This window comes from Ixodes scapularis, unplaced genomic scaffold, assembly GCF_016920785.2.
Source record: "Ixodes scapularis isolate PalLabHiFi unplaced genomic scaffold, ASM1692078v2 PGA_scaffold9__187_contigs__length_104089568, whole genome shotgun sequence".
Classification (NCBI taxonomy): domain Eukaryota; kingdom Metazoa; phylum Arthropoda; class Arachnida; order Ixodida; family Ixodidae; genus Ixodes; species Ixodes scapularis.
In genome coordinates, this window is record NW_024609884.1 from 82,566,682 (window position 1) to 82,578,785 (window position 12,104).

Consider the following 12,104-nt stretch of genomic DNA (forward strand, 5'->3'; position numbering starts at 1 on the left):
TCAGGAAGCGATCAGGAACAGTACGCTGTCCAACAGAAATTGCTGTGATGTTACCGCGATGTTACAGGTTTGTCGGACAACACGAGGCGCGAGCTAAAAGTTGCCCGACTGTTGGACAACCATGTTGTGTTGCTGTTGCCGTCGTGTTGCCTCAGTGTGACAGGGCCTTTAGGGACATTGACTGCAGATATGTTGCGCATCATATTATGGATGCCCCACGCGCGACGCCGGGCAATTCATCTAGGATATTGCTTTATTTGATGTCAGTCAGTCGTGGGATTGTATTTCGCTCAAACCGCCCCCTCATTTTTCTCCCTCCGGCCCTTTTACTTGGCCACTGCTCCCGCCTCAGATGCCGCGGCGGGCGATATGTTGCGTAAGTGTCTATTTCTCGTGCACTCGTTGCGCGGTCGCCGACTCACGAAAGTGAAACCACCCTAAAAATTGAAAGACATCCCCCGGCATCCGTTTTCTCGACGTGTTCTACTGGTTGCATCAAAATTCAATTTTTTATTGGGCTTCTGGAAGAAAATTATTAATCCCGCATTGCATAGATGGATGACAACCTGATATGACCGTCATTTTTTTCGTTTGTATGTGTGCGTGTGTTTGTGTACGTATGTGTTTGCGCGCGCGTTTCTTCCCACCTGCGTCAGTAAAACAATTTACTAGGCAACAGGAAGTTTTTTTGTATCGATAGCTTGCAGTCACATTCTAAAAAAAAACCCGCGAGTCTGCTTTCCCGCACAACACCCGGAGAGCCAATCACCGCAACTTACGGAGGCAGCTCAGCGAACGACAATGCCGAAACATATGTTTAGACCAAAAAACGCAGTCTGAGTTGTGACATTAAGCAATGCAAGCGTGACGTTTTGCATTGCTTAATGTCACAACTCAGAATGCGTTTTTTGGTCTAAACATATGTTTCGACAGCGTCATTCGCTGTGCTGCCTCCGTAAGTTGCGGCGATTGGCTCTCTGAGTGTTGTGCGTGAAAGTCGACGCACAAACGTTTTTTTAGAGTATAGCACTAGCTTGTTGCCTCCACCGGGTTGGGCTTCGCGTGCGATGAAGTGTTACCAAAGGCAGAAAGCTCGGGCTCGAGTATCTACTGTCTTCTTAACCTGTCACCGACTATTAGCGCCGAGATGTTTCAGTGACGTCACGACCAGGATTTACCTCGCCGTGATTGGCAGGATTTGCCTCGCCGTGAACCGGCGATAAGGCCGGCGTTATCGGTATACAGGAATGGTTTGTCCAATCGCGAACTTCGACCACAGCGACGCTTTTGGTCGCGTACCTCGCTAATACTCATTCACGTGCTCCAGGAGCCCAAAATGCGGTCTGCACGTCGTCTTTAATCTGCATGTGAGCGCCCGCATCCGTCAGAATATAAACCAGGGAGAAATTGAAACATCTTGAAAAACCCGAGACTGCGGATCGACTTTGCTTGGCTTTCAGAGAGAAGCAGGAATCGTTTCTGCTCTAAGCTCAGACGAAACTTTAAAATATCACACGTACGCGTATTCGGTGACGATACTTTATTAGAAACGAACTCCCGCGGTCAATTGCTTTTCATAATGAAGCAAAGAAGCAGTCAACGAACAACACCAACACCTGTGACCTTTCCGAGCTGTACGCGGCCATGCAGTCACTGCGTATAATTTCTTGTCGTTCAATACTTGACCTTCCTCGAAGTTCATGCAGCATATTTGGTGATTCCCCCTTATTTTCTACGCTCAAATACACAAACGCCCAATCTACCAATCGGGCTACAGATATGCTTCTGGCTTTAGGAAGACTCCCCCCTTCCTTCTGCAAAAAAAAGAAAAAAAAAAAAAAGAAAACACGTACATTTGCACTTGTTGAAGGAAGCTTTTATTTATTCGAATCATTTTGTCATTTCGCACTCTCCAGAGTCTACGAATAGCGCTTCCGATAACCGTGATGCAAGATACAATGAAGCGGGGTGATTGAAGATTGTGAGGACGTTATTACGAAGCCTCCAATACTGGGTAACAGACTCATTAACTTGTCTATGAACAAGGTTTGCTACTCCGGTTTTTTGGGAGCATTCCAAGGACTTATATCAGCCCAAAAGCAAAATAACGAAAAGTACATGGTGCTCGTGACGATGTGGTGTTGAGAAACTAGGCGACTCTGGAGGATTGCGGTCCTCCGGTCATTGTGGTGCCCCGAGGCATTGACAGACCTTGATTTTCGCCGAAAGAAGATGGAAATAGCGCAGGTGTGACGCCCACAACGTGCCATAGTCACCGTCGCGGTGGTATCGCAGAATGCCACATTTTGCGGCGCCTACATCACTGGAAAGTGCGAATACAGCGGGCTAGCCGTCGCCCGAACGAGCACCGCCTGCGAGTTGGCAGAGTGCGTCGTGCAAAGTCCGAATCTTTGGTTGGTCGTACGGTCCGACGCTGGAAGCGTCGCAGGGGCGGCTGCTACTGGTTGACCATCCTCCAGTTGGCCGGCAGGCCCTGGGACTGTCTCCAGCGGGCCAGACGGTGCTCAAACCACACCTGCATGAGGAGCAGGGAAGTCAGAAAAACAATGGGAGCATCTTCGACACGCGTCCGGCTATTGGCGACCAAATGTTTCGGTGGCGCCCTCTCATGGTTCCTGTCACTGACGTAATCACGACCGAGATTTATAGTAGCGAGCGACAAGTTTGTTGGTATGTAAAAAGTGCGGTTGAAGCCTGGTGATCACGTTCCTGAATCAACACCGTCAATGTTGAGAGTCTGACTTTGCTCTTCTTTCCGTCCGTGAGAGCAGAACTCATCCTGTACTAAAGACGTCATAGTGACCGTTTGACCCATCGTGGAACGCCAATGACGCTTTTGGTCGCGCACGTCGCCGATACTGCGTTTCACCATATGTCCGGACGCAGCCGACGCCATAGCTGATGGGACCAATCAAATGCGCAACAACATGGTGTTCGTCCGTCGTGTCCCATCACCGCTGAACCAATCATAAAGAGAAACGTCGAGTGACTTGCGCTTTTTAGGCTGTTTGTTCGATTCTATGAACTCGCAGCGTCGGCTTCGTCTAAGTGAAGCAAAGTATAGCCAATTCCAATGGTCGCCTCCTGCGCGCTGCCATCTTTGTGGTCCGTGGTCCTGTGGATTGTTTTTCGAGAGTGCGCCAGTATATCTTTCTTCGTAAAAATAATAGATGCCGCTCACGCGTTCACAGCTTAGTGACGCAGCATTTTTCGCCTGGGTGATAACAACGCCTCCTAGATAACATAGCGTAGGGCTGATAGAGATGACGTCACCAGCGAAGGCCAAGGCTGGTCACAGATTGGACACGGCGACTGCGTCAACGTTCGGCCCAGACTTGACTCGAAGCCGAGTGCTGACGCAGCACGTTTCCAATCTGTGTCCAGCGTTGTTGGCCTTCTCTGATGACGCCATCTCATTTAGCACGACGGCTTTGTTATTTAGGTGGTGTTGGTGATAAGCCCCGGAAAGCCGTCGCAGACAACTTAAGAAGCCCAGGGCGCGGCCTAATATGTTTGCGCTTCTCGCTTTCTGATTGGTTTTTCGGTGGCCAGCCGCAATCTCGTTAGCTGAAGAAGAGCGATAACAATATGCTCTAGCCTTGCCACGTTTTGCGTTTCGTTTCTGAAGCTGCCGGCAGTCAGTTGGACATTCGAACGACCAGACGCCAATGCACGGCCACGTCAAGCGTCTTTCTTCGGAAGCACGCGCGGGGATTCGGACCCCACAAATGAGCGTCTGGCAGCGGATGCTTTCCCGCCATGGCGTTACCGAATGCTTCGCAGGAATGGGATTCCTTTTGGGCGTGCTGGGAGGTGCGTCAATTATATGTCGCCCTCGTAGTTGGCTTAGCCGCGAGAGAGCGATTGGCTACGCGCCAGCTTCGCGCGGATGTACACATACGAGCGAGGGCGCCCGTTTTGTATTTTGCTGCGCCAAGTAAAAGGACTGGAATGTTCGGGAGAATTACGCACTTGAGATTGCCGCTCGCCCCTCGTCGTACCTTCACATCGCTAGGGAAAGCCACCTAGATAAAGAAACTCATGTTCGGCGTTGTGGCGTCAGCTACTAAGCAAGCACTCGATTTTGGACCTCTTTGGCTTGCACGTTGCGCTCACTCACGCGCACACTCAAAACAAACCATCGAGAACAAGTACTCTGGGTCCTCCTTCATGCGTGGGATCTTGATTAATTCCGGACTGGAAGCGCGATTAAAATATTAAGATATTAACAGAAAATTGTCGAGGCACGTTGCAGAGCCTCGTGACATAGAATTGCTCGCACGAACTTTAAATTTTCGAATCACTTTCCTGTACGTGTCACTAAAAATAAATCGACAAAAAAAAAATGAGTCATCTGTTTTAGTTGCGTTGTTTGCTTCCCTTTTGTTTTAGTAATTTATATCAATTCGCTTATAATCACACTGCAATCCAACCTAAGGTTCCGAGATATGAGGAGCCCTTCGGTCTTCCCACAAGCAGCGACGTTATTTGAAGCGCCGATTGCCCGACAGTGCAGGTTTAAATTGATTGATTGATTTAAATCAAACCTATTCTGGAAAATAATCCCGAAAATATCTTTTATTCCGCCTTGTCTATCATTTGATACTACGCGCATTTGTGTAATATTTATATCAAAGAATCACAAAACAAAAAAAAAAATAGATTCAGAAAAGGTTGAACACAGCCAAAACGAAGGGCTGAGGTGAGCATTTCATTTTGCTCGTGTTCAACCTTATATAAAGCTTTTTTGTTTTTCTACCTTCCACTTCATTCGTCTGCTACATAACGTCATTTTGCAACAAAATCAGAATGTAAAAGAAAGAAACGGAAACTAGAAAAGTAAGGCCCTGTTGCAATCAAGTCGGAACATGAAAAAAAAAAAAAAAAACCTTTTAACCGATTAAACCTATCAAGCTGTTTTCGTTCTAGTATGGCAAGGATTATAGTAATCAAAAGTTAATTAAACTGTCCTTTACATCCGCAGTAATTCTTTCCTCCGCGTTGTTATCAGTGATCGGACGAATTGATCAATCATTCTGCTATGTCGAAAAATACATATGGCAAAGAATCACTATTTTCTAGCTTCTGTGATTTACATCAAACTCATCCGATTTAAATAAAATATATCTGATTTATTAGATTTGTTTTCTACCCTGCTTGCGAGCCTTTCATGTGTTCACCTGCTACACTCGCCAATAGGCGAGCGAATCTGCCGTGTCGTAGCACCGCAAGCATCATCAGCACCTATGCCTCGCATGCTCGACAGGTTGAGCTACTCAGAAAATCAAGAAAAAGATGTGCAGTGTCCATGATAAGAGAAAAAGGTTAACTTAGTGCTGAACTTGGTTTTCTAGGAAGGCGATCACCGAAGTTGGTCTTTTATTGCAACGGCAGACCTAACCTAATCCCCCCCCCCCCCTCCCCCCCCCCCCCCCCCCCCCTTCGTTCGCGTCAGTGTCTTCCCCAATTATTTCAGATGAAACAGCTATACTCCGGCCTGTAGCCACATTTTATTTTCTGGAAACGGAATTCTAGATATTTTCTTCTGAGCTATGGTAAACACTTGTTAGTCACGTGTAGTTATAGTTATTAATTACGTACCTTTTGGGTAATTTGTAATGGAAACCAATTAATTTGCAGTGGTTTTCGGGAAATGAAGTAGTGCATTGGAATTAATTTGTCCACCTCCGGTTAATGGAAAGACCCCTCCCCCCATGCTGATAATTGTAAACGGAAATATAATTAAAAACAAAAAAGTTACACCCACACTGTTTACGAAGCAAACGGCTCGAGTCTATGCAAAAGCGCACTGAGCGAAGTTTAGAAAGGCAACTTGCGAAGGGCGTGCTCTTTAATACTCACGACGCCCGTTTGTAAACATTATACGGAGCTTGCACGTGGGCGGGTTTCTACGACGCGCAACGTTAATGGTACGACAGACACGTTTTTCTGCAACATCTCACACTCCGATGACGCTGGCTGTATAACGTCAGCATCCAGCGACGAGTCATCGTGCCATGTTTAAGACTCAATGCCTCTTTTAAGCCGTAAAAAAAAAAAAAAAGGCGAATCGTAGCGGCGGCGCCGACCCCAAACAAAACTCACCTTGACCGCTTCGACGGGCAGGCCCACCTCGGCGGCCAAGATGATCAGGTCGCTGACGTTGGGGTTCTTGTTGCGCTGGAACACGCTCTCCAGGGACTGCTCCTGAAAGCCCTGGACCATGGGCAGCCGGTACGAGGGCTGCAGGCTCGCGTGGATCGCCGACACCGACATGACTGCTGGCGACGCTCTGAGCCTCGTCGCGCACGACGGCCGCTTTTCAAGGGCGCCGACGCCCCCGGCGCTGCGTGGGAGCGCCACGCGCGCGCGCTCCTTGACCGTGTCACAGCCCGTGGGCGAGCCCTGACCCAAAAACATGCCCCGAGGGACGGAGCCCGCCGCTGCTTCTGGGCGCCGCGTGCTCGAACCGCCCTCACCGCCACCGGAGGTCGTCGGACTCGGGTTCAGTCGGACTGGCGCCCCGGCCACGGACCGGCGTCCCAACTCCCGGGCTCCTTCGGACTCTGAGGAACGGTGTGTTTAAAAAAATAAAAATTTACTATAAAATGTAAAAAAAAAAAAAAAGAAACATACGAAGGCTAAAGCGTAGTAGGTTCCAAAGTTGCACTCTCTAATTCGGTCGACACGATCCTACGACCGAGGTCGAACGTCTATCGATTCCCGTCTCAGATTTCAGAGCGTGCTCCAGTTCTAGAAGCTTCGCGAAGTCACGAGCCGTCATCCTACTCGCCTCCAATTAAACGTCCCACCGCATGAGGCAATCGAGACTAAGCCCGCCACAAAGATCGGCGAAGGCGCAGTTGGTCCGCTACAGTTAACCGCACAGGTGACGGACGACCTTGAAGTCAGACTCGCCCCTCCCCGCGAGCCGAGACCAGTAGCCAGTGCAGCCCCCAACCGTGACACGCGGGTTGCGCCACGGGTGTGTTCATCAACCACAAATTGAGGCGTGGGTGCGAGAAAAACATCTCGCGCGCGCTAGTGTCGCAACGCGGGGAGTCCCGCTGCAAACTCGCGTGCGGCAGTCTGTGACGCACGCTCAGCGCACCATATATGGGCCAAGATCACCGAGTCATCGCGGGCATACGTACGATGGTCGTCCCCGTACGCGGATGACGCTTCAAGGTCCCGGGTCGTCCCTGCGATGCGGCGCCAAGATGGATTGTCGAACAATTGCGTCGCATCCACCGGCCGCGGGAAAAGCACTGGGGTCGAGCCTACCCACTGCAGGCTTGAGCGAGACAAAGAGTTGTGCTCCCTGCCACGACGAGGAGCGTCGGCCATCGTCGCTTCGGAACTTGCCGTTACTGCGCGCGTCGTACTCGTCGTTGTGAAAGGAAAGAAACGGCGGGTGGCATTCCGAACAGTGACGTCTGCATTCTTAAGGGGAGCCGTAAGCAGGTTTCCTCAGGCAGTGGTAGTGCGTCAAACTCCACAGATGTCAATCGCGTCTATTGTGTCTGACGCAGGAATGTTCTTTTCGAAATCTCTCTCGATTCTTCGCCAGCTCGCATTCCCGACGTGCCTACGTGACGTCGACTAGACATCTTTTATCGATACGCGCAGGTGCAGGGAGAGCGTCGTCTGTGTCGCCACTCGGGTCATCGCCACGGCAGTGATCATTTATGATACCGCCGTTGCGCTAGCTGTCATACCGCTTTCATGGTTATGAAATGCGTCCGAAGTACGCGGGGTCTTTCGTGTTTTCGTCGCGAAAAACGCCGAGCATTCATCGGCAACCAAACACAATGTTAGTTAAACTTTACACACACAAAACACGCACACGCACGGACGCACGCACGCATGCACGCGAACCCACACATACACTGACGCGCACAAGCACGAACGCCAACCCACACACAGACACACACACACGCGCGCACACACAAGCACGCACATGTTTGGCGCTTCCTTTTAGGACTCCATAAACCGATTTTCTTACTTTCACTAAATATTTCTCAGAAATAATTTTTGATGGCCTTAACCTACAGGACGTGCATCAATAATCTTCTCTAAGCGCTTGCAAGTGCAGCAGCGTAACCCCCCCTCCGCCCTTACCCCCCTGATTATTTCCTTAACTCGCAACCAGAACCGTTATGTAATGCCTCGGCATTATTCATAAAAGGCTAAAAGCCACGCGCTTTGGTTGGAATGAGCAGGACATTGTTATTCGTTTTAGCTAGTCTCCTCACCGAAACCGTTAGACACAGGCCACATTCTAAAAAAAGCCCGATCGTCTACTTTCCCGCACAACACTCGGAGAGTCGATCAGCGCAACTTAAGGAGGCAGCGCAACAAATGACGATGTCGAAACATATGTTTAGACCAAAAAACGCAGTCTGAGTTGTGACATTAAGCAATGCAAAACGTCACGCTTGCATTGCTTAATGTCACAACTCAAACTGCGTTTTTTTTAGTTTAAACATATGTTTCGGCATCGTCATTCGCTGAGCTGCCTCCGTAAGTTGCGGTGATTGGCTCTCCGAGTGTTTTGCGGGAAAGTGTAGACGTGTAGACGCATGGGCTTTGTTTTAGAGTGCATACAACACCTCACTGATAAGAAGGCCTAAGTGCTTTGCTGCGTCATTAAAGAAGGCCACCACAGGTCAGAGATTAAATACGACTAGGGCGTCAGCGTTCGGTTAAGGGTCGTGTTCTCCTCACTCATTGTAAACGAGTTCCAGCCGAACGCTGACTCCGTGTCCAATCTCTGGCCTACGGTGGCCCTCTTTAGTGACGCAGGAAAATTCAGCACTTAGGCCTTCTTATCGGAGCGGGTGTTGAGCCTTGGTCCATAGGCCGAATGCATGCCAAGCAGGGTGGAGAAAAAAATCAAAAGGATTCAAATCGTGATTTAGATCAGACCGGTTTTACTGCGATGATTTAAGTCAAACCTTTACGCAAAAATCATATCAAAACTATTTTTTATTTACCGCTTGTCTATGGTTTGATGCTTTCTATGTACATTTATTTTGTATTTAAATAAATGAGTCATCAAGCAAGGAGAGAGAGAGAGAGAGAGACTAATTTTTATTCTTCAAAGCCTTTCGTCCAAGGCATCGTCACTCAGTCCTCTTCCCCGAGGCGGTCAGTGCAGTACACACGGCGTACTCTGTGCCGGGGGCGTCCACTCCACCCAAGTAGATGTTCTAAGGGGTTGGGATAAACGGGTGAGGTGTTTTAGTGGTACATTTTGCCTCGTTTCATGAAAAGCGCGAGTCTGCCCTACTCGCGCTTTTCTGCATCAAACGCCGAGGAGACGCCGACGAAAAGCACCGTGTGTGGTTTGGCGACCTTCTCCTTTTCCATTCTGTGAAAAAAGCGCCCGCGAAATGCCGTGATTACGCCCGCTGAAACGCGCGAAAATTCGTTGACAATACGTTCTATGTGGGAACAACACAGGAGTGTCGTTCTCAAGTTCTTCACCAAGCCTCGACCATCTCCGTATTTTTTTTAAACTTCGCAGTTCTTGGGTTCCAAATAAAAGCAATGAAAGATTACTGTTAACAAGTGACACAAGTATAATTGTCGAATCAACACCCTAAACAGAGGAGGGAGTCACTCGGCATATGTTGGTCTGTTCTACACACCAACATATGCTGGTGTGTTCTTGAAAGGAACAACGAAAAAAGAAAAATAAAGGGGTCGGGGGGGGGGGGGGGGGGGGGACTTTTGAGAACATACCGTGTTGTAAAGGTTCCTCTACACTACATCCTCGGCATAGACCAGAAAGGGTGGCCCCGGAAACTACTTTGTCTCTGAAATGCATGGCTTGCACTGAGCGCGAACCTTCTGCAGTGTGCATTTTGCACTACCGGATTTGATTTTCTCAGCAAGAACTAATTGCAATAACCACCAGCCTATACACTCTAAAAATGCCCGTGCATTTGCTTTCCCGCATAACACTCGGAGAGCCAGTCAGCGCAACTTACGGAGGCAGCTCAGCGAACGACAATGCCGAAACATATGTGTAGACCGAAAAACGCAGTCTGAGTTAATTGTGACATTAAGCAATGCAAACGTGACGTTTTGCATTGCTTAATGTCATAACTCAGACTGCGTTTTTTGGTCTAAACATGTGTTTCGGCATCGTCATTCGCTGAGTTGCCTCCGTAAGCTGCGGTGATTGGTTCTCCGAGCGTTGTGCGGGGAAGTAGACGCACAGACTTTTTTTAGAGTGATATATTGCGATGACATCACGTGCAAGCCATATGTTAAACGGTTCAGCTTTTTGGTGGAATCCGATTGTCGCAACACTAGCAAGGGATGTACCAATTATAAAGTTGTGCAGTATATGTAGCAGTCTCGCCATAATATACGGCGGCCTAATGTAATGTTAGAATGTATGACTGATAAAGCAGAGAGCTGTTAAGTGAGGGCTCAAAACAAGGTGCACATAAAGCCGAATATAAAATTAGCCGCCCGAGGCAGTATTTCGCGAAGCTTCGAGCTCATGCAAGCTGATGCCCAAATGTGACCTATATTAGGATTCTAAAAGTCTTCGTCTCTCCTTCGCGCTATTTATGTATAATTAGAAATATCGTGGCATGCATATCAGCCTTTGTTTGGGATTACTTAGAAAAATACTATTCATTCATTTCTGTGCATCTCTGTTGTAAGAGACCTTGGCGTGAGCATAGATAATGAACTGAAGTTTACTTCGCATGTGTCCTCTATTGTTGGCAGTGCGACAAAGATGTTGGTACTGACATCTCGCATCACGAAGCAATTTAAAAACCCTGCATGTATTATTTGTTTATTCTGCTCTCTAGTTAGGTTTAGGCTTGAATTCGGTTCTGCAGCTTAGAATTCTTTGTCAGAAACGCAATCAACAAAAATTGAAAATGTGCAAAAACGCTTAATACGCATCGTTTACGACCGCTATCTTCAGCGCCGCTTTTATTTTGGTTACAACTTCCTTCTAGATAAGTTCTTGCTGAGGCTACTATCTGACAGAAGAACAGAACGCGACTCGATTTTTTTGCACAAGATAGTAAATGGAATTACAGATGATGATTCGGTTTTATCCTACGTTGCTATCCATGTCCCCTCCTGTTTAACTTGGAATTACTCTATTTTTTATGTCAATACCATCTGCAGATCTTAACCCCTGTCACGCATGCAATCACTGTTCAATCGCTTTGACGATCCAGGTATTGAAATATTCAATGACTTTTCTGTTCACCGCAAGCAATTGCAAGGGATCGCTACCTATCTCTGATGCGCGTTTTTTTTTTTTTTCTGTTAATTTGGCGTTTGCTCATTCTTTGTGCACACAGGTGAAGACGCTTTTTTTAGGCACACGAAAAAAAAATTATTAGTTATGATTAATTCTTTCTTTCTGCACATTTCGTGTATTTGCCTTCCGATCTATCATGTCAGCACAGAGTCCCTTTTGGTATGCCCTTTAAGTCGGTGTTTCACACTGTCAAACAGCGAACAAAAAAAAAAAAAAAAAAAGACACGTTTCCGGAAACTCAACATCTGGCGTATTTCCGAGTATCCTCCTCCCGTGTCGGTCTCAAGCGATTATGTAAAATTTATAGAGTCAAATTTATTGATGATAATAAAAATATATTTAAGTACTGACTGAAGATTTGACAACATAAAAAGAGCCGATTTACTTAAAGGAATACATTATAAGTGAATGCACCCACAAATTATCTGAAAGATGATTTGCGAATCTTTTTTCAGCGTTTTTATTCTTAAGATTTGGAAATTGTAAATTCAATAACTTCGCGAAAAAATTTTGGTCTAATATTTGGGATGCTATTTCAGAGATTTTTTGCTGGTGTGTTTAGCAAATTTCCAGGTAAATCGGGCACTCTAACTTCTCAGACATATAGAAGTCTGTTATTGCCTTTTTTATGTGATGAACATAAATTTTATGTCCGTGGGCTGGACAAAAACAAAGTATACACAGGGGAGCGTGGCGGAACTATGACGATTACGCGCGCAAACCGTCAGGAAGTGTCCCATTAAGTAGCTGCCATGTTGGGTAGAACATAAAGTACTACTTT

General features: G+C 47.4%; 1 protein-coding gene across 1 annotated transcript; it reads right to left on the reverse strand.

Annotated features, from left to right (window-relative positions):
* Nucleotides 1-1,856: 1,856 nt before the first annotated feature.
* On the reverse strand, nt 1,857-7,465 carry LOC115315265. Its single transcript, XM_029974501.4, has 3 exons — nt 7,176-7,465; nt 6,127-6,587; nt 1,857-2,536 (listed from the first exon to the last, which is right to left on the reverse strand). Exons 1-3 carry the CDS (start codon nt 7,366-7,368, stop codon nt 2,459-2,461), a joined length of 732 nt encoding a protein of 243 aa, XP_029830361.3. The 5' UTR covers nt 7,369-7,465; the 3' UTR covers nt 1,857-2,458.
* Nucleotides 7,466-12,104: the final 4,639 nt, after the last annotated feature.